Genomic DNA, 27,584 nt, shown 5'->3' on the forward strand with positions numbered 1-27,584 from the left:
CACTAAACCAACCGTACCAAGGGCAAAGTTTTACAAGACTGACCCTGGTGTTTGTTGATTTCGTAGAAAGAGCTAGAGACAGTGCAGAGTGAGACAGGGTTGTGATCAGTGGACAGAGAGCTGTGCTCTACCAAGCCTGGGTTGCTTGATGTTTACACTGGGAGCATTAGGTGTCAGCTGTGGCTCAGTTGGTAGCACTCTCACCTCGGAGTCAGAAGATTATGGGGTCAAGTCCCACTTCAAAGACTTGAGCACATAATCCAGGCTGACACTCCAGTATAGTACTGAGGGAATGCTGCACTGTCAGAGGTGCCGTCTTTTGGTTGAGACGTTAAACCGAGACTCTGACTGCCCTCTCAAGTAAAATATCTCTTGGCACTATCTCGAAGAGGAGCAGGAAAGTTTTCCACAATGTCCTGGCCAATATTTATGTCTCAACCAACATCACTAAAACAGATGATCTGGTCATTTATTTCATTATTTGTGGGATCTTGCTGTGCGCAAATTGGCTGTTGTGTTTCCTACATTACAACAGTGACTACACTTCAAAAAGTACTTAATTGGCTGTAAAGCTTGGGACATCCTGAGATTATGAAAGGTGCAATACAAATGCTTGTGTCTTTCTTTCTACCTATCTACTTTCAACTATGGGGACCCTTGAACAACCAAACACAATGTTGCCCTCGGCCAAAGTCCACCAGAGATCATTAGAAAGCAATTAGGAGCACGACCCCAATCCCATGCTTCTTCTTCTCCCAAACTCAAATATGGAGGCTGCGTAGAAAGGGGGGTGGGGGGAGGGAGAGGTCAAAGAATAACATACTCAGAAATCTGGGACGCTGTATATAACAGATTAATTTTCGGACCGCCTTAAAGGGTGGTACAAACAGATTCAATAGTAACTTTTAAAAGGGCAATGGATAAATACTTGACGTGGAAAAATTTGCAGGGCCATGGGGAAAGAGAAGGGGAGTGGGCGTAACTGGATAGCTCTACCAAAGAGCCGGCACAGGCACAATGGGCCGAATGGTCTCCTTCTGTACTGTATCGACACTATGATACAGTTGAGGTGTAACCAGAGAAGCTTGCAAGCTTAAAAAACACAATACAGTACATCACAACTTTCAACATTAATAACTGACCTCAATTTTAATCAAGGGACTAACCCCTTATCAGAGGAACTTCACAGTTTATTACTAATGCACACAGGGAGATCCCAACTCCAATCTCCTTTGCCGGTTTCCAGAGGTGGATCCGATGGCAGGGCCGTTGACTGAAATCTATTACTCAGTAACTTCAGCCACCTGTCATACACCAAGGATCTTTTAGCACCACTGCAGCAGCATCCAACCAAAATGCCCGCTCCATCCAAGCACATAATTCCACTCAGTCAAACCACTTCTCCGTTTACTATAACCAGTTGCTGCAACAGCAGTTCAATTATAACAACTTGTATTTATATAAATCGCCTTTAACGTAGTAAAATTGCCCCAAGGCGCTTCACAGGAACGTTATCAAATAAAATTTGACACTGAGCCCACTTAAGGAGATATTAGGACAGGTGACCAAAAGCTTGGTCAAAGAGCATTGTAAAGGAGACAGCAGTAGAGGGGTTTAGGGAGGGAATTACAGAGGCTAGGGCCTAGCTAAAGGCTGCCTTTACACCGAGTACATCTGAGTAGGAAAACCAAGTAACTATTCTCTCTCCCTAAGTTTGACACCCTACAGCAGTAACCCCGTCAACATCCAATGAGGGAGAAGTATTTACCAGGCAGCCGGTATAGTGGAAGGGCAGTGGTTCAATTCTTCTCTCTGGGTGGGAAAAGTTTAAGGTGGATGGAGGGTCTTCACTGTGATGTTGTCTCCCTGGGGCGGGGGGCGGGGGGCAGAAGAAAGAGGATTAAAAAAAAGGGCTATGTAATATTATGAGATGGGGGAGGGGGAAGGAAGAGAAGAAAGCATCTAACGGGGATTGTCTGCTCTTCCGTTGTCGTAAGTCTTGTTACTACCAGGATCCTCATTATAGCAGAAGGTTTCCTGTTCCAACATGCTCATCAAGATCCAACTGCACTCAAAATGTTGACTCTCTTTTGTTTTATTAAATAGAGATATTTTCTTCCCTTACTGCCCTCACTATCTTCATACTACCTAGGGCCAACATTCTTTTGACGGTAAACTGGGTCTCTTTCGGGTCCAGGCGGCTTCAAGGCAACACACTTGATAACGGAAGATTGGAACCAAATCAACCCTCCACGGCAGACCTGACCCAGGCCAGTCCAAGGCCCTCAGTCCAGGGCTGTGTTGATGATCGGTCAGCCAGTCTGACTCATCTAACCAGGATGCAGAGTGGGGCTTGGGTTCTTCCTATTCTATTCCATACTGCAGTAGTTCAAGAAGGCGGCCCACCACCACCACCACCTTCTCAGGCCAACTATAGATGGGCACCAAATATGGCCTTGTGCAAGTTGGCAAAATGGTTCTAGCTAGGCAAGTTTGCCAATGTTGCATGTGGCAAGCTGTGATATTAGCTGGTTATACTCCAGCAATACCCTTTCACACACTTGAGGCAGAGGGAGGACACTAAGCCTTGGGTAACCTACATTGAGCCTTCTGGACTTGGAGAAGTGGGGAGTATCCAAACAAGGAGAGGGACAGGTGCACTCCAACACAAGCAAACAGAAACTCTATTTCTGTACATTGGCTTGGAGATTCTTAAGCATATTGTTCAGGTTGCACATAAACACCCAAATGAGTTTAAGAAAAAATTACCCATGCCTCTGCAAAGAATGCAGGCCAGACACAGGGCGTCTTACCCATTATATTCTTCATGCCTTCTTTCATCTTGTACACAACACTCTCAAACTCAGCAGAACAGAACCAACTGGCTCCTCTGACTATTCCTCCAGTGCTGGAGAATCCTTTTGTGCAAATCATTTCTTGCCCCTTTTAACAATCCTATACTCTCAATGGAGCCCAACTCCAGCCAAAAGCTTGCATACCCATATCTGGGGAGAGTGCACCACCCCTTCCACATTCCTGGACCTGGGAACAACAACAACAACCACCAGTTATTTGATAAACAATCCTTCTCTCACTTCAGGCCTCCAATCTCTCTCACCTGCAACCCACCTTGTTTGTTTTGCCAGCACAACTGTTGTCATTGCTGCTCCATATTTTCCTCAAATTATCTTTCAAATACCCCTGCACATTCGTCCCCCTGCCCTCATTCTCCAGTGTTGAAATCAAGGCACACGATGTTGTCTTCTATTCCCAGTCTGTGATGAATTAGCTGACCTCAGCAAGAGAGTGGTATGGGAGAGACAACTGGCCTCTGATGATATTGACCCAGCGACGAGAGGGAACGCCGATATATGTCTAAGGCAGGACGGTGTGTGACGGAGGGGAACTTAAGAGGTGATAGTAGCATCACGAAAACACTCTTTTCCTTCTCCGTGGTACAGACGATGGGGCTCAAAAGATGCGGCTGAATTAAGGTTGAACTAGATTCAAGATCCTTTTAGACTTCCCTCTTTGGTTTCAGTGTGGGGGAGTGGAAAAGACAACCCACTCCCCCCACCAACTCTCCTTCCCCCCATTCTCCGCTGTTTAGATTTGGGTTCTACTAGTGCCAGGTGGGCCCCACTGTGTAATATGGAGAAACAACTGCAGACGGGCTCCCTGTATTTCGTCGGCATGACAAGAAGGATTTGATTGGATGGCAGATTTGTGGACCCCACAATTCCATAGGTTCTTGTTGCCATTGGTTGTTGTTGCCATTGGTTGATGAAGTAAAAGGGGTTGAAGGGATACAGGAACAGGGTGGGTAAATGGGATCGGAACTATTTTCTCGGGTGGAGGGTAAACACAGACATGGACTAGTTGGGCCGAACGGCCTGTTGCCATGTTGTAACTTTTTTGGCATCTCTGCAGTCACGAGGCTTATGGATGGGGAGCTGCTCACCAGCTGCACTCCTTCAACATAAAGGAGCCCTCAGGGGACAAAGGAAAATTGAACCCAGGGCAGTTACTGACCTTTATTACGTTTATCTGAAGGATACAAAAGGAATTTGAAGGATTGGACATAGGGATGAGGTGACAGGGAATTAGATACTGCCCTTGTACTCTGCTGCAACCCACCCAGTGCTTTGCAGTGTTTTCAAGTATGGTTTAAGCTGCACCTAACGTGCGCTAGTGCCAGTAGCTCCCGTCATACTGCTTTCGTGCAGCCAACGATGATGTTTCACCAAGGCCAGTGACCGAGATGTCCCTACCTGCCTTAGTGAGTCTGGCAAATTGAGAACAAACTTGCATTTATATAGCACCTTTCACGTCCAAAGGATGTCCCAAAGCGCTTCACGGACAATTAATTTCTTTTGCAGTGTAGCCACTTTTGTTTTTGTAATCAAATGTGGCAGCCAATTTTTTTTCTAATACATTCTTAGGATGCGGGTGTCACTGGCAAGGCCGGCATTTATTGCCCATCCTTAATTGCCCCGAGAAGGCCTTCTCCTTGAACCGCTTGTACCAGTTCAAACAAGTAGCTTTCTGGGCCACTTCAGAGGGCAGTTAAGAGTCAACCACATTGGTGTGGGGCTGGGGTCACATATAGGCCCAGACCGGGTAAGGACGGCAGGTTTGCTTCCCTAAAGGACAAGTGAACCAGGTGGGTTTTTACTACAATTCAACAGCTTCATGGTCACTTTTACTGATACCTGCTTCTTATTGACAGATTTTTTTTTAAAAACTGAATTCGAATTCTCAAACTACCCTTGTCGGATTTGAACTCATGTTCAGTAACCAGAACCGAATGCAGTTCTCCAAATAGGGCCTAACCAGAGCTCTGTACTGCTGTAACATAACTTTATATTCCAGCCCCCTTTGAGATAAAGGTCAACATTCCATTAGCCTTTTAAATTATTTTTGTACCTGTCCACTAGCTTATAGTGATTTCTGTACTTGGACCCCTAAATCTCTCTGCTCATCCACAGCTCCGAGTTTCCCGTTCCTGTAGTTTGCGCACATCAAGGTTTCGCTAATAGTAATGAGATAAACGACCAGTTAACCTGCTTTGGTGGTGTTAGTTGAGGGATAAACGGTGGCTCAGAAAAAAAAAGAATGAACTTGCATTTATATAGCAGCCTTCACGACCTCAGGATGTCCTAAAGTGCTTTACAACTAATTAAGTACTTTTGAAGTGTAGTCACTGTTGTAATGTACATTTAGAACTAAATTAGGTGGCACAGTAAATAGTGTAGATGGGAGCAGAAAGTTGCAAAGGGTCATTGACAGATTGAGTGAGTAAAACTGTGGCAGATGGAGTTCAATGTGAGGTCATCCACTCTGGACCCAAGAAAGATAGATCAGAGTAGTTTCTAAATGACACGAAGCTCAAGGGGGCTGGAATACAAAGATATGTTGCAGCTGTACAGAGCTCTGGTTAGGCCCCTTCTGGAGTACTGCATTCAGTTCTGGACACCGCACATCAGGAAGGATATACTGGCCTTGGAGGGGGTGCAGTGCAGATTCACCACAATGATACCAGGGCTAAAGGGCTAAATTATGAGGACATGTTGCATAGACTGGGCTTGTATTCCCTTGAATATAGAAGGTTCAGGGGTGATCTAATTGATATGTTTAAGATGATTAAAGGATTTGATAGGGTAGATCGAGGGAAACTATTTTCTCTGGTGGGGGAGTCCAGAACAAGGGGGCATAACGTTAAAATTAGAGCTAGGCCGTTCAAGGGTGATGTCAGGAAGCATTTCTAAAGGTCGTTGGAAATCTGGAACTCTCTCCCCCCAAAAAGCTGTTGAGGCTGGGGGTCAATTGAAAATTTCAAAACTGAGTGTGATAGATTTTTGTTAGGCGAGGGTATTAAGGGTATTACGGAGCCAAGCCGGGTAGATGGAGTTAAGATACTGATCAGCCATGATCTATTTGAATGGCGGAAGAGGCTGGAGAGGCTGAATGCTTACTCCTGTTCCTAGCTCCCCTGCTCCTCTTCAAATCGAGATATGGGACCTTTCACATCCACCAGAACAGTCAGTTTATTGTCTTTGATGAAAAACGACACCTCCGGCAGTGCAGCATTCCCTCAGTGTTGCAGTAAAGTGTCAGCCTGGATTATGAACTCTATTAGCTCATTAGCAGCTTTAGTGCTGCTGTCCAAGAGCAAAACATCTGGAGCCACTTTAACTTGTTCCAGGCACCAGAACAGTTTAAGGGTGACTAAAAATCTACAATACTGATATTTCAGATATTAATTAATTCGCCAGGTTATCTAGATTCTTATTCTCCATTTCCATATCGGGATATTCTTCCTCCAAAAGGTGCTGACTCCCTTGGAATTGAGGGGGCGGGCATGCCGCAGGAAGAAGACAGCACATGTCATTAGGCTATTTGACTATGGCAGCATCACTCAGAGTTCAGTTGTGCAGTGGTTATGTTACTGGGCTAATAATCCAGAGAACTCAAGTTCAAATCCCATCATGGCAGTTTGAGAATTTGAATTCAGTTTAAAAATCTGGAAATAAAACCCTGGTATTAGTAAAAGCTATTGATTGTTGTAAAAACCCAACTGCTTAACTAACGTTCTTTAGGGAAGGAAAGTTGCCGCCCTTTCGCGGTCTGGGCCTGTGACTCGAGTTCCGCACCAACGTGATTGACTCTTCACTGCCCTCTAGAGGACCTAGCAAGCCACTCAGTTATATCAAACCAGCGGTTCAAGAAGGCGGACCATCACCAACTTCTCTGGGGAACAATCCTGGCCTTGCCAGCGACACCCAAAGCCCAAGATAGCAATCAGAAGATATTCTACTCTCAATACTAGGAGCACTGCTGTTAATATTTCCCCAGCTGAGATTAACCAGCAGCACAGACCAGAGATCCAACCTGGACCATATGGCTAGGTCACGCACATTTTGTGGTGGGAGTCACCAGACAGCGGTCATGTTTTTTTTTAAAATTCATTCATGGGAAGTGGGCGTCGCTGGCAAGGCCAGCATTTATTGCCCATCCACCTTGAGAAGGTGGTGGTGAGCCGCCTTCTTGAACCGCTGCAGTCCGTGTGGTGAAGGTTCTCCCACAGTGCTGTTAGGAAGGGAGTTCCAGGATTTTGACCCAGTGACGATGAAGGAACGGCGATATATTTCCAAGTCGGGATGGTGTGTGACTTGGAGGGGAACGTGCAGGTGGTGTTGTTCCCATGTGCCTCATGCCCTTGTCCTTCTAAATGGTAGAGTTTGGGAGGTGCTGTTGCAGAAGTCTTGGCGAGTTGCTGCAGTGCATCCTGTGGATGGTACACACTGCAGCCACAATGCGCCGGAGGTGGAGGTAGTGAATGTTTAGGTGGATGGGGTGCCAATCAAGCGGGCTGCTTTGTCCTGGATGGTGTCAAGCTTCTTGAGTGTTGTTAGAGCTGCACTCATCCAGGCAAGTGGAGAGTATTCCATCACACTCCTGACTTGTGCCTTGTAGATGGTGGAAAGGCTTTGGCAAGTCAGGAGGGGAGTCACTTGCCGCAGAATACCCAGCCTCTGACCTGCTCTTGTAGCCACAGTATTTATATGGCAGTTCCAGTTAAGTTTCTGGTCAATGGTGACCCCCAGAATGGTGGGGGATTCGGCGATGGTAATGCCATTGAATGTCAAGGGGAGGTGGTTAGACTCTAAATTTATTAGAGTTCTTTGAGAAAGTAACGGGCAGAGTGGATAAAGGGGAACCAATGGATGCAGTATATTTGGATTTCTAAAAAGGCATTCGATAAGGTGCCACATAAAAGATTACAGCACAAGATAAGAGCTCATGGTGTTGGGGGTAATATACTGGTGTGGATAGAGGATTGGCTAACTAACAGAAAACAAAGAGTCGGGATAAAAGGGTCATTTTCAAAATGGCAATCTGTAACTAGTGGGGTGCCGCAGGGATCAGTGCTGGGGCCTCAACTATTTACAATATATATCAACGACTTGGATGAAGGAACAGAGTGTCTTGTGGCCAAATTTGCTGATGATACAAAGATAGGTGGAAAAGCAAGTTGCGATGAGGACACAAAGTGTCTGCAAAGGGATATTGACAGGTTAAGCGAATGGGCAAAAATTTGGCAGATAGAATATAATGTGGGAAAATGTGAAGTCATCCATTTTGGGAGGAAAAATTAAAAAAGCAAAAATATTATTTGACTGGAGAAATACTACAAAATGCTACAGTACAGAGGGATCTGGGTGTCCTCATACATGAAAGACAGAAAGACAAAAAGTCAACATACAGGTGCAGCAGGTAATCCGGAAGGCAAACGGAATATTGGCCTTTATTTCTAGGGGGATGGAGTATAAAAGCAGGGAAGTCATGCTACAACTGTACAGGGTGCTGGTGAGACCACACCTGGAGTACTGCGTACAGTTCTGGTGCCCTTATTTAAGGAAGGACATACTTGCATTGGAGGCAGTTCAGAGAAGGTTCGCTAGGTTGATTCCGGGTATGGAAGGGTTGTCTTTTGAGGAAAGATTGAACAGGTTGGGTCTATACTCATTGGAGGTTAGAAGAATGAGAGGAGCCCTTATTGAAACATACAAGATTCTGAAGGGACTCAATAGGGTAGATGCTGAGAGGATGTTACCCCTCATGGGGGAATCTAAAACCAGGGGGTATAGTCTCAGAATAAGGGGTCACCCGTTTAAGACGGAAATGAGGAGGAATTTCTTCTCCCAGAGGGTCGTGAATCTTTGGAATTCTTTACCCCAAAAAGCTGTGGAGGCTGAGTCACTGAATACATTCAAGGCTGAGTTAGACAAATTTTTGATCAGCAAGGGAGTCAAAGGATATGGGGAAAGGGCGGGAAAGTAGAGTTGAGGTAAAAATCAGATCAGCCATGATCTCATTGAATGGCAGAGCAGGCTCGAGGGGCCGAATGGCCTACTCCTGCTCCTATCTCTTATGGTCTTATGTTGGAGATGGTCATTACCTGGCACAAATGTTACTTGCCACTTATCAGCCCAAGCCTAGATGTTGTCCAGGTCTTGCTGCATGCTGGCACGGACTGCTTCATTATCTGAAGGGTTGCAAACGGAACTGAACACGTGCATGAAGCCTGGCTAATTCCTTCAGTACAGTGGTGGTGTGGCCCTTGTGAAAGAAAGTCTTGCTTTTATATCACACCTTTCGTGACTTCAAGACATCCCAAAGCACTTTACAGACAATTAACTACTTTGTAGTCACTGTTGTAATATCGGATACGCAGCAGCCAAGTTGTGCACAGCAAGGTTCCACAAACAGAAATGTGATTATGACCAGATTATCAGTTTTTTTAATGATGGTGGCTGAGGGATAAATATTGTCCAGGCAGAGCTCCCCTGCTTTTCTTCGAAACAGTGCCATAGGATCGTTTACGTCCACCCGAGGGGGCAGACGGGGCCTCGGTTTAATGTCTCATCCGAAAAACGGCACCTCCAACAGCGTCAGCTTGGATTACCTGCACAAGTCTCTCTGGAGTGGGACTTGAACCCACAACCTTCTGACTCAAGAGGCAAAAGTGCTACCCACTGAGCCACAGCGGACATGAGACATGGAGATGGTGAGTCGCGTCGCGTCTCGTCTCGTCTCCAATTGAGTGCAACTCCTCTGGGTCCCAACGTAGGCTACTTTTACACTGGGGTTAGTGACGTGCACCATGGTGTCAACAACTCCTGACACATTGGCCTTGTGCAGCTGGTGGCAACTCAAAAGAGAGTTAACTTGCCGGAATCATCAAGGTTGGCAGCCAGGGAAAAAAGGCACAGTAACAGGCTCGAGGGGCTGAATGGCCTACTCCTGTTCCTATATAAAGGCAATGTTAAATATCAAAATGCCTTTTGCTTATTTTCCACCCTGCAGAAGTTCAAAGGTTAATCGCACGTTTGGTCAAGCCTGTTCCAGTGTGTAGGAGTCCTGGAGCAGGCTCTATGCTGGTAAAAGGACAATCTGTACAGATTCTCTGAGCCTTTCAGCAACTGCAAGGGTCGAATTTGTGAGAACCTTTGTCCACGTTACTTGTCTCTGATCCCCCCCCAAAAACATCAACAAAATGTTATCAAAAGTGATTGCAGAAAAAAAAGTACCGTAGAACATTACAACAGTGACTACACTTCAAAAAGAATTTCATCGGCTGTAAAGTGCTTTAGTCGTGAAAGGGACTATATAAATGCAAGTTTTTTCTTTTTTTAACATGGGAGAGTGGAAAAAAAATTACCATCGATGTGCTATCCTTCAAGAATCAGACTAGAATATTACAGAAACGTGTAAAACCAGAAATCCAGGTAGCTTAAACTTTCAGCCCTTCCCAGTGTTTTCAGAGCTAGATACGGATGAGGAATGTCATTCAGCACATGCTAGAAAAACATTCAAGTTCCTCATGCCTCTTAAATGAGTCCACGGTTCTGGCCTCCACTACCCTGCGCAGTTGTCCAATCCATGTGTCGATAGCTCTGTTTAAGCAGCATCTTGACATTGCTCTTAAATTTGCCTGGTCACCAGTTTGTTCCACCATCCTAGCAGGTCCTGAATCATAAAAATTTATGGCACAGGAGGAGGCCATTCAGCCCATCGTGTCTGTGCCAGCTGAAAAAGAGCTATCCAGCCTAATCCCACTTTCCAGCTCTTGGTCCGTAGCCCTCGAGGTTACGGCACTTCACGTGCACATCCAAGTAAAGTGGTGTGGTGGATTCCCATACTAACATGTGAAGGAGGATGGGACAAGACCACCCAAGCCTGCTTCACCCAGTCATGGCGTGGCCTTGTCCCACCCCAGTCACATAACCTTCTGGAAGAGGCCGGGACAGTGGTTTAAAAAAAGTAAATTTATAAAGAGAAGTTCCTCCCCAATCCCCAACAGGCAATCAAACATAGGAACAGGAGAAGGCTATTCAGCCCCTCGAGCCTGTTACGCCAATCAATCAGATCATGGCTGATCTGTACCTCAACTCCAATTACCCACCTTTGATCCCTATCCCTTGATACCCTTACCCAACAAAAGTCCATCCAGCAAGCTCCAACAGACTGCGTTAACTAATCAAGGCTACCTCGCGACCTACCTTTTGTAACAAAACACCCTCCTATGTAGGCGATTTGTAGGGAGCCTCCTCAGTTACCTCCTTTCAATACTGAAAAAAAAAGCTCAGGTTTCTCAAGTCTTGGCTCATAATTCAACCTTCTGCTGCCAGGGATCAGTGTTACTGACTCAAGGCAATGAATATCTCCATTGTGTCTTGGTGACAGGAACTGGATACAGTCAAGGCACATCCTGACCTGAGCACTAAAGAGTTTTGAACCCTAACTTATACTCCACTGATTTAGCAAACTTAGTTCAGTCTTTTTGATCTGTCGATTCCTGCTCTCCAGGGATCGGGATTGTAACATGCCGAATCCACCAGCTCCAATTAATCTCAGGTAGTTCAACATGACCTAAGTGTCTTTCCTCAAATATAGTAAGGAAAGCGAATGCTGAAGTGGGAGAAAGCACCATAGGATACCTGATACCACATGGTGGAGGCTTAGTTCGATCACAACCTTGCTTTCAGTACAAGGGGGAGACCCCTCCCAACCCATTACCCTCTGCAGACCTGCTGGTCCTGATGTCACATGGTATCTATTCATAAGAAATAGGAGGAGTAGGCCAATCGGCCCCTCAAGCCTACTCCGCCATTCAATCAGATCATGGCTGATCTTCGACCTCAACTCCACTTTCCCGCCCGATCCCCATACCCCTTGATTCCCTTGAGTCCAAAAATCTATCGATCTCAGCCTTGACTATACTCAACGACTGAGCATCCACAGCCCTCTGGGGTACAGAGCTCCAAAGATTCACAACCCTCTGAAGAAATCTTTCCTCATCTCGGTCCTAAATGGCCCGCCCCTTATCGAGTCTACGATCCCTAGTTCTAGATTCTCCAGCCAGGGGAAACAGCCTCTCAGCATCTACCCTGTCAAGCCCTCTAAGAATTTTATATGTTTCAATAAGATCATCTCTCGTTCTTCTAAACTCCAGAGAGTCTAGGCCCTTTTTACGAACATTCTGTTAGCTGTAGAATTGTGATTTTGGAGCGAGAATGTTTAACAAAATAGGGTAAAAGATTTTTCTTTTAAAAAAGCAGATGGAGATGCTTTCGGTGTCAGCCTTGGCTCAGTGGGTAGCACTCTCACGTTGGATTCAAGCTCCACTCGAGAACTGAGCACATATTCAAGGCTGATACTTCAGTGCAGTATTGAGGGAGTGCTGCACTGTTGGAGGTGCCGTCTTTCGGAGGAAACATTAAACCAAGACCACGTCTGCCCTCTTAGGTGGACATAAATGATCCCACGGCACTATTTTGAAGAGCTGGGTAGTTCACCCCAGTGCCCTGGTCAATATTTATCCCTGAACCAACATTCACTAAAACAGATTATCTGGTCATTATCACATTGCTGTTTGTGGGATCTTGCTGTGCGCCAATTGGCTGCTGTGTTTTTTGCATTACAACAGCGACTATGCTTCGAAAAGTACGTCATTGGCTGTAAAGCACTTTGGGACGTCCTGAGGTTGTGAAAGGCGCGATAGAAATCCAAGTTCTTTTCTTCTTCTAAACAATGCTCCACAACACAAAACACAGGAGCAGATGGAGAGAGACGTTTTATCAAACTTTTTTTTTTGCGTCTCATCTGAAAGACGGTCAAAATCCTGGGACTCCCTACCTAACAGCACTATGGGAGAACCTTCACCACACGGACTCCAGCGGTTCAAGAAGGCGGCTCACCACCACCTTCTCGAGGGCAATTAGGGATGGGCAATAAATGCCGGTCTTGCCAGCGACGTCCACATCCCGTGAACGAATAAAGAAAAACACAACAACGCAGCACTCCCTCAGTACATAGCACGTGAGCCCGAGCTTGCACGCGGCTCAAACCCTCAACCCCCTTTGACCTAGCGACGAGAGAGCCGGCACACTAGTGCAGCCAACCACTCCTCTACTTGTACGGCTCACTGACTCTACGGGTAACACATTCGTGCAACACCAGCCCTCAGCTCCACATGTTACTTGTTTTCCCATTAGTGATCTGTACAGATTCCAGCTGAACATCTGCGCAGAATATTAAACAGGAAACGCTGGAGCACACAGCTAGGTTACTGCTATAAAGGGGCCCTCCTGGCCCAGTCCTGATGAAGGGTCAAACCCCAAAATATTTCCCCCCCCCCCTCCCTTTATTCATTCTCGGGATATGGGCGTCGCTGGCAAGACCGGCATTTATTGCCCATCCCTAGTTGCCCCGAGGGCCTTTTTCTTGAAAGGGCTGTGTTTGATACAACAGTGTCTCACTAGCCCACTTCAGAGGGCAGATAAGAGTCAACCACGTTGGTGTGGGGACTGGAGTCACTTATAGGCCCAGACCGGGTAAGGACGGCAGGTCTCCTTCTCTAAAGGACATTAGTGAACCAGTTGGGTTTTTACGACAATCCGACAGCTTCATGATCACTTCTATTGATTTCTTTTTAAACTGAATTCAAATTCTCAAACTGCCAAGGTGGGATTACGAACTCACGTTCTCTGGATTACTAGTCCAGTAATGTAACCACTACACTATCGCACCCCTAAAATAGTTAAGCCATCCTGTTTTCTTTCAGCTGCCGAAAGACACTGGCGGCATTTTCTCCTTTAATTTCAGATTCGCCTTTTTTTTTTCTTTTTACTTCTAATCGTTCAAATCTCACCACCTGTCCTCCTCAAAAGGGCTCGCAGCACAGCCCTTTCAAATGGCAGATGCCCATCATCGGTCACTGAGCTTCAATGAACTCAGCGAGGCCACTGGCAAGGAGATTAAGCGCAGTTCTGTAGTGCAGGCTTACAAACAAGGGTCATTTCAGGATATTAAGCAGACTGCTGGTTTTCATCTTTACGCAGCAAACCGCAGGAGGTATCTTTGTGGAATAATATGTGCTGCAGGAGTCATTGAAAGTGCACCAAAACATTTTTCTAAAAAAAAAACACATGCAACAGCGTTCTGGACAAATTCAGTTCACTTTGTCAGCCGTGGCTCAGTGGGTAGCACTCTCGCCTTTGAGTCAGAAGGTCGTGGGTTCAAGTCCCACTCCAGAGAGTTTGAGCATATAATCCCCAAGGCTGACACTCCCAGTGCAGTACTGAGGGAGTGCTGCACCGTCGGAGGTGCCGGCTTTCGGATGAGACGTTAAACCGAGGCCCCGTCTGCCCTCGCAGGTGGACGTAAAAAAATCCCGCAGCACTTTTGCGAAGAGGAGACGGGAGTTTTTTAAAAATCCGTCAATATTTATCCCTCTACCACCATTATTAAAACAAATTACATAGTATTATAAGGCATTTACAGCACAGCTATTCAGCCTAACTGGCGTATGCCAGTAGTTTATGCTCCACACGAGCCTCCTCCCACCTTACTTCATCTCACTCTATCAACATATCTAAAGACAGCATCTCTGACAGTGCTGCGCTCCCTCAGTGATGCACTGGGAGTGTCATCCTACATTTTGTGATCAAGTCTCTGGAGTGGGACTTGAATCCACGACCTTCTGACTCACAGGCGAGAGTGTTGCCTACGGAGCCATGGCGAACACCGGTTTATCACCGGCTGATTATCTGGTCATTGCTGTTTGTGGAATCGTGCTGTGCGCAAATTGGCGGCCGCGTTTCCTACAACAGCGACGACTACATTTAAAAAGTACTTAATCGGTCGTAAAGTGCTTTGGGACGTCGGGAGGTTGTGAAAAGCATGATATAAAATGCAAGTCTTTATTTCCTGCTTTTCCCCCTCAAGGCACCGACTAAGCTGGGGTGTAGTTCCACAGGCAGGCACACCCTCCAGCACCTTCACCGAATAAGAACAGGACTTGCAGAGTCACATCACACCAAAACACTTCACACCGTTCACTACCTGTTGCGGTGCAGCCAGCGTTGTTCCGAAGTGATGTCTGTCGCTCGGGTGACGCCCACCCACATCCAATTCCTAATGCACACACCTAAAACTGCAAATGTCGGCTGCGCTATTCAACCACGAGAGGCATCATCGGCAAGTCCAATCCGGAGCTCGCCTGCCATCCCGCATGACTACAATTTGCGGGAAGGCGGATTTTTTTTTTAAAAAAACTCTCCCTGCGCTACAAGCTCAGAGGCTATCCAACGGTAGCAGTCCCAAAGCCAGTCCGGTGGAGATAGAAGAGCTCAGGAAAAGGCCAGGAGTTGAATCCATGAACTCTCTCATATGTTGCAGCTCAGGGCCGGGTGCATTTACAAGCTGAGCTACAAGGGGAGCAATGATCTCACTTTAAAACAAAAGGCACCACAGTTACAATGTGATGATTCAAAAATTGGCCAATGTGGTTGATAGTGAGGAGGAAAGCTATAGACTGCCAGAAGATACCAATGGACAGGTGGGCAGAAAAGAGGCAAATGGAATTCAATCTGGAGAAGTGTGAGGTAATGCATTTGGGGAGAGCAAACAGAATATAAGAGCAGGGAGGTTATGCTACAACTGTATAAAACATTCGTTAGGCCACAGCTCGAGTACTGCGTCCAGTTCCGGTCACCACATTACAGGAAAGATATTATTGCACTCGAGAGGGTACAGAGGAGATTACGAGGATGTTGCCAGGACTGGAGAATTTTAGCTAGAGGAAAGATTGGATAGGCTGGGGTCGTTTTCTTTGAAACAAAGGAAGCCGAGGGGAGATTTAATTGAGGTTTATAAAATTATGAGGGTCCTAGATAGAGTGGATAGGAAAGACCTATTTCACTTAACAGAGAGGTCAATAACCAGGGGGCATAGATTTAAAGTAATTGGTAGAAGGATTAGAGGGGAGCTGAGGAAAAATATTTTCACCCAGAGGGGGTGGGGGTCTGGAACTCACTGCCTGAAAGGGTGGTAGAGGCAGAAACCCTCAACTCATTTAAAAGTACTTGGATGTGCACCTGAAGTGCGGTAACCTACAGGGCTACGGACCAAGTGCTGGAAAGTGGGATTTGGCTGGGCAGTTCTTTTTCGACCGGCACAGACACGGTGAATCGAACGGCCTCCTTCTGATCCATAAATCTTTCTGATACACATTGTTTTTAAATATCTTTTAAATGCTGCACAAAATCTGTCTGGGTGAACATCAGCCAATAGCACATCAAAAGTACAGGAATTCATGCTACCTGCTCGGTACAGCACACACCGACTAACAGGCACACCATTCATGACAAAATACGTCAAACAGGAATAGATGTTTAGGTACAAATTAATCTGCCATGCATTGTACAGAACGTGAAATGACTTGCTGACTGTAGGTGATGGGTGGTTATTACCCAGAGCAACAGGAATTACTTAATAAGCTGGCAGCCATTTCAACACCGCCTGAGGACTATAAGAAATAGTATCTACTATTCTTGACAGTCAATCAAATGGTCTGTCCTCTCTCAGCCCCGCCCTTTCCATCAGTCAACTTTAGTGTTATGTGAAAAGCACTAAGTGAACATGTTTCAAAAAGGGCAAGGGGGGGAGGAGAAGAGAAGAGAAGGGGGGGGAGGAGAAGAGAAGAAGAGAAGGGGGGGGAGAAGGAGAGAAGAGAAGGGGGGGGAGAAGGAGAGAAGAGAAGGGGGGGGGGGGGGGAGAAGGGGGGGGGGAGAAGGGGGGGGGGGAGAAGGGGGGGGGGGAGAAGGGGGGGGGGGGAGAAGGGGGGGGGGGGAGAAGGGGGGGGGGGAGAAGGGGGGGGGGGAGAGAAGGGGGGGGGGGAGAAGGGGGGGGGGGAGAAGGGGGGGGGGGAGAAGGGGGGGGGGGAGAAGGGGGGGGGGGAGAGAAGGGGGGGGGGGGAGAAGGGGGGGGGGAGAAGGGGGGGGGGGAGAGGGGGGGGGGGAGAGGGGGGGGGGGAGAGGGGGGGGGGAGAGGGGGGGGGGGGGAGAGGGGGGGGGGAGAGAGGGGGGGGGGGAGAGAGGGGGGGGGGAGAGAGGGGGGGGGGAGAAGGGGGGGGGGGGGAGAAGGGGGGGGGGGGAGAAGGGGGGGGGGGAGAAGGGGGGGGGGGGGAGAAGGGGGGGGGGGAGAAGGGGGGGGGGGAGAAGGGGGGGGGGGAGAAGGGGGGGGGGGAGAAGGGGGGGGGGAGAAGGGGGGGGGGGAGAAGGGGGGGGGGGAGAAGGGGGGGGGGGAGAAGGGGGGGGGGGAGAAGGGGGGGGGGGGAGAAGGGGGGGGGGGAGAAGGGGGGGGGGGAGAAGGGGGGGGGGGAGAAGGGGGGGGGGGAGAAGGGGGGGGGGAGAAGGGGGGGGGGGAGAGGGGGGGGGGAGAGGGGGGGGGAGAGAGAAGGGGGGGGGAGAGAGAAGGGGGGGGGAGAGAGAAGGGGGGGGGAGAGAGAAGGGGGGGGGGAGAGAGAAGGGGGGGGGAGAGAGAAGGGGGGGGGGAGAAGGGGGGGGGGGGAGAAGGGGGGGGGGGAGAAGGGGGGGGGGAGAAGGGGGGGGGGAGAAGGGGGGGGGAGAAGGGGGGGGGAGAAGGGGGGGGGGGGAGAAGGGGGGGGGGGAGAAGGGGGGGGGAGAAGGGGGAGGGGGGGGAGAGGGGGGGGGAGAGGGGGGGGGGAGAGGGGGGGGGAGAGGGGGGGGGGAGAGGGGGGGGAGAAGGGGGGGGGGGAGAAGGGGGGGGGAGAAGGGGGGGGGAGAAGGGGGGGGGGAGAAGGGGGGGGAGAAGGGGGGGGAGAAGGGGGGGGGAGAAGGGGGGGAGAAGGGGGGGGAGAAGGGGGGGGGAGAAGGGGGGGGAGAAGGGGGGGGGGGGAGAAGGGGGGGGGAGAAGGGGGGGGGGGAGAAGGGGGGGGGGGAGAAGGGGGGGGGGGAGAAGGGGGGGGGGAGAAGGGGGGGGGGAGAAGGGGGGGGGGAGAAGGGGGGGGGAGAAGGGGGGGGGGGAGAAGGGGGGGAGAAGGGGGGGGAGAAGGGGGGGGGAGAAGGGGGGGGGAGAAGGGGGGGAGAAGGGGGGGGAGAAGGGGGGGGAGAAGGGGGGGGAGAAGGGGGGGGGAGAAGGGGGGGAGAAGGGGGGGAGAAGGGGGGGGAGAAGGGGGAAGGAGGGGGGGGGGGAGGGGAGAGAAGGGGGGGGGAGAAGAGAGGTGGGGGGGGGAGAAGGAGGGAAGAGAAGGGGGGGGGGAGAAGGAGGGAGAGAAGGGGGGGGGGAGAAGGAGGGAAGAGAAGGGGGGGGGGGGAGAAGGAGGGAAGAGAAGGGGGGGGGGGGAGAAGGAGGGAAGAGAAGGGGGGGGGGGAGAAGGAGGGAAGAGAAGGGGGGGGGGGAGAAGGAGGGAAGAGAAGGGGGGGGGAGGAGAAGGAGGGAAGAGAAGGGGGGGGAGAAGGAGGGAAGAGAAGGGGGGGGGAGAAGGAGGGAAGAGAAGGGGGGGGAGAAGGAGGGAAGAGAAGGGGGGGGGAGAAGGAGGGAAGAGAAGGGGGGGGAGAAGGGAGGGAAGAGAAGGGGGGAGAAGGAGGGAAGAGAAGGGGGGGAGAAGGAGGGAAGAGAAGGGGGGGGAGAAGGAGGGAAGAGAAGGGGGGGGAGAAGGAGGGAAGAGAAGGGGGGGAGAAGGAGGAGAGAAGGGGGGGGAGAAGGAGGAAGAGAAGGGGGGGAGAAGGAGGAGAGAGGGGGGGGGAGAAGGAGGGGGGGAGAAGGGAGAGAAGAGAAGGGGGGGAAGAGAGAGAAAGGGGATTTTGGGGGGGGGGGGGGGGGGGAAGAGAGAGAAAGGGGATTTTGGGGGGGGGGGGGGGGAAGACTCCAGCGACAGGTGATCTTCCTCACATCACTAATCTCCAACATCACTCACTGTTCCCCACAACCTTCCTCCATTGTAAACTATATTCCAATCATTGCACCTCGTTCCTCCCCAGCTTCAAGTGTGCCAATCAACAAATTCTTCCTCTATTTTGAAACTAAGACTCAATTCACAGTTCCCAACTTATTCCTGGTCAAGACCTCAAAACTGTGGTGTTCCTCACCTCCTCCCGTCTTCCCCGCTTCCTACAACGTACAAGTTTTTAAAACCCAAGCTTGTTTTCAATTAGCTGCTACAGTTTTGAGGCAGTATTTTTGTTGGGTCAGGGTATTCAGAGTTACGGTACAGATCAGCCATGATCTAAATGAACGGCGGAACAGGCTTGAGGGGCTGAATGGCCTGCTCCTGTTCCTATGAGACATCGCCTCTTCTCTCCTGCTTTTCACAACCTTGTCGTGCCCTGCACTGCACAGCTTTGGCCCTTCACCTGGGTTTGGGGAGGGGGGGTGCAGAGGAAAGGCAGGTTGCTCCACCCTCCCCAGTGGGAAAGAGTGAACTCAAGGAAAGAAAAACACGAAATGAGGGGGAAAAGATTACAAACTGAGGGAAGCAGATTTCAGCTCCTGTGACACTTGTGATCTCGGAGCCACAACATGTTAAAGAGGCTTTGCACCCCATTATTAGCTCTGACGTCTCCCCTCCAACACACCCAAAGTCTGACAGGTTCCTTCATCACGTACCACATAGTTACGATGTACTTTTACTGCACGTCATGAATTACAACCATAGTGTATCGGGCACAGAGCAAAAATATTTTAAGATCTGGGTTTGGTTTCCCCGATGGCCTCAGTGGTCAGAGACTAGGAACAGGAGTAGGCCATTCAGCCCCTCGTGCCTGCTCCGCCATTTGATAGGATCATGGCTGATCTGTGATCTAACTCCATATACCTGCCTTTGGCCCATATCCCTTAATACCTTTGGTTGCCAAAAAGCTATCTATCTCAGATTTAAATTAAGCAATTGAGCTAGTATCAATTGCTGTTTGCGGAAGAGTGTTCCAAACTTCTACAACCCTTTGTGTGTAGAAATGTTTTCTAATCTCACTCCTGAAAGGTCTGGCTCTAATTTTTAGACTGTGCCCCCTACTCCTAAAATCCCCAACCAGCGGAAATAGTTTCTCTCTATCCACCCTATCTGTTCCCCTTAATATCTTATAAACTTCGATCAGATCACCCCTTAACCTTCGAAACTCAAGAGAATACAACCCCAATTTGTGTAATCTCTCCTCGTAACTTAACCCTTGATTGTGCATTACTAAACAACACAGGCCAGAAAGGGCCCCAGTTTCCATTCCTGGTCTGTGACAAGCAAACCCGTCCCGGCCAAGGCAGCAATCAGTGGGATCCAGCTGCCCTCAGCCTCCTGGGTTGGGGGGGGTCGACGGACGGTAGCCATTTTCCTAACTCTCCTGACCCACTGGAGCAAAGTGCATGTTTGGGTACATCAAAGAGGGAAGGATAGGATCAGGCTCGCCTGTGATAACTCCCACAGTCGAAGAGCAGCTACTATTCACTGCCATCTTTTCAGGACAAGGATGGTCAGTTAGGTGAGATAGCAGAGGGCAGACGGTGTCCGTGGAACCGTTATCCCCACAAGGTTCACCACAACTTCCCGTCACCTCGCTCCACCCTGACTGCAAAGTGCAGGGTTGTGGATGTCGGAAGGGTGAAAGAGGACAGACTTACATTTATATAGCGCCTTTCACTACTTCAGGACATCCCAAAGCCCTTTACAACCAATTAAGTACTTTTTGAAGTGTCATCACTGTTGTAATGTTGGAAATACGGCAGCCAATTTACGCACAGCAAGATCCCACAAACAGCAACGTGATACCGACCAGATAATCTGTTTTAGCGATGTTGATTGAGAGATAAATACTAACCAGGGCACCGGGGAGAACTCCCCTGCTCTCCTTCGAAATAGTGCCAGGGATCCTTTACGTCCATCTGAGGGGGCAGACAGGGCCTCGGTTTAACGTCTCGTCCAAAGCTCGGCACCTCAGTACTGCACTGAAGCGTTAGCCTGGATTTTGTGCTCAGGTCTCTGGAGCAGGGCTTGAACCCACAACTCCAGAAACTTGAACACATAATCCAGGCCGACACTCCAGTGCAGTGCTGAGGGAGTGCTGCACCGTCGGAGGTGCCGTCTTTCCGGTGAGACGTTAAACCGAGGCCCCGTCTGCCCTCTCAGGTGGGTGTAAAAGATCCCATGGCACGATTTTGAAGAGCTGGGGGAGTCCTCCCTGGTGTCCTGGCCAATATTTATCTCTCGACCAACATCAATGAAACAGATTATCTGGTCATTGCTGTCTGTGGGACCTTGCTGTGCGCAAATTGGTTGCCGCGTTTCCCTACAACAGGGACTATACTTCAAAAAGTACTTCTTTGGCTATGAAGTGCTTTGGGACGTCCCGAGTTCGTGATGGGTGCTATATAAATGCAAGTCCCCGCCCCCCCAGCTATACTCTCTCTCTACTTGTTTTTTTTAAAACTACTATGCAGTCTGGGGTGAAATATTTTTTTAAAAAAAAGAAATGCCTTTCTAAATGAGCCAGCAGGATCCAAAGAACTAAAAGGTTCAGTACAATCGTTGCCCTGTTTGCATAACAATGTTTCCCACCACCACCAGCCCAGTCCCTCTCCACACACACACACACACAGACAGACAGAGAGACACCCAGCAGTGCGAGCCCTCCTCCTCGCCCCTAACTCACCCTTCCAAGCTGAAGCCATCTAATTCCTGCTGTTGGAAAACGCCACTGCGCAACGTGAACTTGACTTGAATCAGCATGAAGCCATCCCTCTTCCAAAGATCCGGAGGAGCTGTCTAGAGAAACCAACGGCACCTGGATTACGGAGCATGCACAAACTGCAGACACCCGCGGAGCCAAAGGACCAGCGCCTGTATCGACTCCCCTCTCACTCCACAGGTCGCTTCTACTCTGCTCTGCAAGACAAGGGAGAGAGGGGCAGCAGGGAGAGGGGGATAAAAAAAAAAGGCTTCCTCTGGGTCTTAGTGCCCTCAGCGTTCGCGGACGTATCTGCAGTTGCCCGGGCATGAGGCTGCACTTCAGTACTGTGGGGTTTCAGTGAAGCGTGGCGGTGGCTGGGTGACATTTTTGTACCCCGTCCTGAAACAAAAAATACCCCCGCAATTTGCACAGAACATTTTTTTTTTGAGCTATGCAATACTGGGGTGAAGGGATGCTGCTGTCAGCTCTGAATCTGGCGATGATAACCATCGGAGCTAATGAATTAAGAGCATCACAGACACATGGACTTCAGTACAAGTCTTGCTGTGGCATATTGCCTATTTTGCACACAAGCATAAATTTGCACCCCTACTCAGCTAACAAAATAGAATTAAGTGTGCAAGGTAAATATGAAAAGAACAACATTGTTTATATCTGTTTTTTTTTAAAGTTCTTCAAATTTCTGTACCTGGTGGCAAACAAAACTCCCAAAGTGCAGTTACTCTGAACAGTTAGTGTTTTACCTACCCTGCAGTAAGCCTCACAGCACAGTAACCCGGTGCATATAAATAGTGCCTACCCTGCAGTGAGCCTCACAGCACAGTAACCCGGTGCATATAAATAGTGCCTACCCTGCAGTGAGCCTCACAGCACTGTAACGCGGTGCGTGTAAATAGTACATACCCAGCAGTGAGCCTCACAACACTGTAACCCGGTGCGTGTAAATAGTGCCTACCCTGCAGTAAGCCTCACAGCACTGTAACCCGGTGCATATAAATAGTACGTACCCAGCAGTGAGCCTCACAGCACTGTAACGCGGTGCATGTAAATAGTGCCTACCCTGCAGTGAGCCTCACAGCACTGTAACCCGGTGCATGTAAATAGTACATACCCAGCAGTGAGCCTCACAGCACTGTAACCCGGTGCGTGTAAATAGTGCCTACCCTGCAGTGAGCCTCACAGCACTGTAACCCAGTGCGTGTAAATAGTGCCTACCCTGCAGTGAGCCTCACAGCACTGTAACCCGGTGCGTGTAAATAATGCCTACCCTGCAGTGAGACTCACAGCACTGTAACTCGGTGCGTGTAAATAGTACCTACCCTGCAGTGAGCCTCACAGCACTGTAACCCGGTGCGTGTAAATAGTGCCTACCCAGCAGTGAGCTACACAGCACTGTAAACTGAGCCAAGGGCTCAAATATCACACAACCACCACACAAGAATAATTAAAGTTTTAAAGGTCGCCTGAACTTTGAGGTAAGGTTACACAACTCCAGTCAGACAATGATATATCAAATGCGGCACTAACTGTTTAAATGTTTATCCTTGTGATCAGACAAAGAGATCATTCACTCCTGAGGTATTATCAATCCAGGTTTATCAACTATTGCTAAGTAAGTCTAACAAACTCAATGTATGTATTTCAAAAAAAAAATTTGCATTATGTGGTCCTTTTTAATAGATCTGAGCCCCTTCGACCCATCTCATCATATCTCTCACTCCCTTCTCTCTCCAGGAACTCATTCAATGGCCCCTGAACGGCCTTCTCTGGGAAATTATTTTACAAATTCTATCACTGCCTGGGTAAATGGAGTAAGTTAACAAGGAGAAATCCATTGATTCAACTGGTGATCTGGGGAGATACTACATCTTTAAATCTGCTGACACTTTGTTTTCTAATGATACATATATAAATAAAAGACATGATGTTGGGAGATGCCGGTGATGGACTGGGGTTGACAAATGTAGGGAGTCGCAAAACACCAGGTTATAGTCCAACAGTTTTATTTGAAATCACAAGCTTTCGGAGCTTTGCTCCTTCGTCAGGTCCTGGTGTTGTGCGACTCCCTACATAAATAAAAGAAGCTGTGTCCTTTAGTTCCTCCGTCTTGTGCGAGTTTATCAGTTTATGGCAATCACTAAATCTGAACTCTAATTGGTCACGTGCCCTCTTTTAATTGGCTCCTGTTAAGCAGATGTCTAGCAGTTACTAGTCAAACGAGAGGCTCAAGTCTCTTCTGGCTCCCATCTCACCCAGCCACCTGCATTCCAGCTGCCCTCCCAACCCAAAGCGTGGCTACTCCCCGATGCTTCTAGTGCCTAAGCCAGCACACACTCTGTTCACCCTGCAGACTCCCCCTGCCGAGTGCGCCCCTCTGGGATTGGAGGCCGAGGTACATTGTTGGGGCAAAGTAGAAGTACGACTATCTTAACGGCATAACTGATCTCAGAATTCTCAACATCCAACAGTATGTTTTTTTTAAAAATCATTCTCGGGATGTGGGCATTGCTGGCAAGGCCGGCATTTATTGCCCATCGCTAGTTGCCCTGAGAAGGTGGTGGTGGGTCTTCTTCTTGGAAGGTTTGATACAACTGAGTGCCTTGCTAGGCCGCTTCAGAGGGCAGTTAAGAGCCAACCGCGTTGATGTGGGACTGGAGTCACATATAAGCCCAGAACAGGTAAGGACGGCAGGTTTCCTTCCCTAAAGGACATTAGTGAACCAGATGGGTTTTTACGACAGCTTCATGGTCACTTTTATTGAGACCAGCTTTTTTCTAAAAAAAACTGAATTCAAATTCTCAAATTGCTACAGTGGGATTTGTACTCGCGTTCTCTGGATTACCAGGCCAGTAACATAACCACCACAGCAGCATACCCTATAGTGCCTGAAGTCCAGTATCCCACTCCTTAGCTTGGTAATTATAAAAACAACTCCCAGAGCAAAAGACCAATGGTGCTTTTTATTTTATTGAGTGCAACGCTGGCCTATTGAAAAAAGCATTTGTTTCTCCCCCTTACGTCTAAGGGCTACCACTACCTATGACTGACAGAGCAGGCAACCTATTTCTACGTATTGCTGCCCCGACCCCAGTCGCGGGTGGTGCACGAGCACAGTCGAGGAATGATACCTCTTCCCATTTTTCTCCCTCTCCGTGTGGAAGCTCTTGGTCTCGGCCAAGATCGGGTCTCAGTGAGGCGGAAGAAATTTGCAAATTCAAGCCCACGGACATCAGCTGATACGTTGCATGCATAAAGACTTGCATTTATATCGTGCCTTTCACGACCTCAGGACGTCCCAAGGTGCTTTACAGCCAATGAAGTACGTTAGAAGTGTAGTCACTGTTGTAATGCAGGAAACGCAGCAGCCAATTTGACACAGCAAGCGCCAACAAACAGCAATGTGATAATGTTGTGATAATTTGTTTTAGTGATAGTGGTTGATCGCCAGGACACTGGGGAGAACTCCCCTGCACTTAATCGAAATAGTGCCATGGGATTTTTTACATCCACCTGAGAGGACAAAGGGGGCTTCGGTTTAACGTCTCATCCGAAAGAAAGCACTTCTGACAGTGCAGCACTCCCTCAGTACTGCACCGGGAGTGTCCGCCCAGATTTTGTGCTCAAGTCTCTGGAGTGGGCTTGAACCCACAACCTTCTGACTCAGATGCGAGAGTACTGCCGCTGAGCCACAGCTAACACCGTGGAAGGTCCCATGATGGTTAAGGAAGTGAATAGTTTTGAGACTAAATAAGGAGTAACTGTTTCCATTGGCAGGAGGGTCAGTAACCAGAGGACACAGAATTAAGATAATTGGCAAAAGAACCAGGCAGGGGAGAAGAGGAGAATTATTTTCTTTTTAATGCAGCAAGTTGTTAAGATCTGGAACACACTCCCTGAAAGGGTGGTGGAAGCAAATTTAATAGTAACTTTCAAAAGGAACTAGAGGTTCTGGAATTCCTGAAAGTTGATAAGTCACTAGGGCCGGATGGATTGTTTCCTAGGCTATTGAAAGAAGCCAGGGAGGAAATAGCGGATGCTCTGAGGATCATTTTCCAATCCTCACTAGATACAGGGGAGGTACTGGAGGACTGGAAGACTGCAAACGTAGTACCATTGTTTAAAGAGGGCATGAGGGAAAGGCCAAACAATTATAGGCCGGTCAGTCTTACCTTGGTGATGGACAAACTATTAGAATCACTTACCGAGAGATAGGATAAACTGTCACTTGGAAAGGCATGGTTTAATCAGGGATAGTCAGCATGGATTTGTTCAGGGAAGGTCATGCCTAACAAATATGATTAAATTCTTTGAGGAAGTGACAAGGAGGATTGATGAGGGTAGTGCTGTGGATGTTGTCTACATGGATTTTAGTAAGGCATTTGACAAGGTCCCACATGGAAGACTGGTCAGAAAGGTAAAAGCCCATGGGATACAGGGAAATGTGGCGAATTGGATCCAAAATTGGCTCAGTAACAGGAAACAAAGGGTAAAAGTTGATGGATGTCTTTGCGAATGGAAATCCGTTTCCAGTGGTGTGCCACAGGGCTCAGTGTTGGGTCCCTTGCTGTTTGTGGTATATATTAATGATTTGGACTTGAATGTAGGGGGCATGATTTGCAAATTTGCAGATGACACAAAAATTGGCCGTGTAGTTGATAGTGAAGAGGATAGCTGTAGACTCCAAGAAGATATCAATGGGTTGGTGGAGTGGGCGGAAAAGTGCCAAATGGAGTTCAACCCGGAGAAGTGAGAGGTAATGCACTTAGAGAGGGCAAACAGTAAAAGGGAATACGCAGTAATCGGGAATATATTGAAAGGGGTAGAGGAAGTGAGAGTCCTTGGAATGCATGTGCACAGGTCCCTGAAAGTGGCTGTAAAGGTAGATAAGGTTGTGAAGAAGGCATACGGAATGCTCTCCGTTATTAGCCGAGGTATAGAATACAAAAGCAGGGATGTAATGATGGAACTGTATAAAACGTTGGTAAGGCCACAGCTGGAGTATTGTGCGCAGGTCTGGTCACCACATTACAGCAAGGACGTAATTGCTCTGGAAAGAGTGCAGTGAAGATTTACAAGAATGTTGCCAGGGATTGGAAAATTGCAGCTACGAGGAGAGATTGGATAGGCTGGGGTTGTTTTCCTTGGAGCAGAGGAGGCTGAAGGGTGACTTGATTGACGTGTACAAAATTATGAGGGGCCAGGAAGAGTAGACAGGAAGTACCTGTTTCCCGAGTGGAGAGTTCAAGAACTAGAGGACGTAGATTTAAGCTGATTGGTGGAAGGATTAGAGGGGACATGAGGAAAAACCTTTTTACCCAGAGGGTGGTGGGTGTATGGAATTCGCTGCCCGAATTGGTGGTAGAGGCAGGGACCCTCAACTCTTTTAAAAAGTACCTGGACCTGCACCGAAAGTGCTGTAAGCTGCAGGGCTACGGACCGAGTGCTGGAAGGTAGGATTGGAATGGGCACCTGGTTGTTCTTCGAGCCGGCGCGGACACAATGGGCCGAATGGCCCCCCTTCTGTGCTGTATCTTTTCTATGGTTCAAAAAGGAATTGGATAAATACATGAAAAGGAAAAAAATGCTGGGCTACGGGGAAAGAGCAGGAGAATGGGGCTAATTGGATAGCTCTTTTAACGAGCCAGCACAGGCACTGTGGGCTGAATAGTCACTTTCTGTGCTGTATGATTCTATGAATTAGAACATAAGAACATAAGAAATAGGAGCAGGAGTAGGCCAATCGGCCCCTCGAGCCTGCTCCGCCATTCAATAAGATCATGGCTGATCTGATCCTAACCTCAAATCTAAATTCATGTCCAATTTCCTGCCCGCTCCCCGTAACCCCTAATTCCCTTTACTTCTAAGAATTTCTCCTCAGCTCCCCTCTAATCCTTCTACCAATTACTTTAAATCTATGCCCCCTGGTCACTGACCTCTCTGCTAAGGGAAATAGATCCTCCCTATCCACTCTATCTAGTCCCGTCATAATTTTATACATCTCAATTAAATCTCCCCTCAGCCTCCTCTGTTCCAAAG

At 48.6% G+C, this 27,584-nt stretch overlaps 1 protein-coding gene across 2 annotated transcripts in view; it reads right to left on the minus strand.

Annotated features, from left to right (window-relative positions):
- adissp (adipose secreted signaling protein) overlaps positions 1-27,584 on the minus strand; it is a 157,867-nt gene that overhangs the window by 98,735 nt on the left and 31,548 nt on the right. For both annotated transcript variants that reach the window (XM_067980714.1, XM_067980725.1), the window contains exon 2: positions 21,510-21,622. In XM_067980714.1, the coding sequence (XP_067836815.1) occupies positions 21,510-21,528 (19 nt within the window). In that variant the 5' untranslated portion in view covers positions 21,529-21,622. The remainder of the gene's footprint in view (positions 1-21,509; positions 21,623-27,584) is intronic.

Source organism: Heptranchias perlo, chromosome 1, assembly GCF_035084215.1.
Source record: "Heptranchias perlo isolate sHepPer1 chromosome 1, sHepPer1.hap1, whole genome shotgun sequence".
Taxonomy (NCBI): domain Eukaryota; kingdom Metazoa; phylum Chordata; class Chondrichthyes; order Hexanchiformes; family Hexanchidae; genus Heptranchias; species Heptranchias perlo.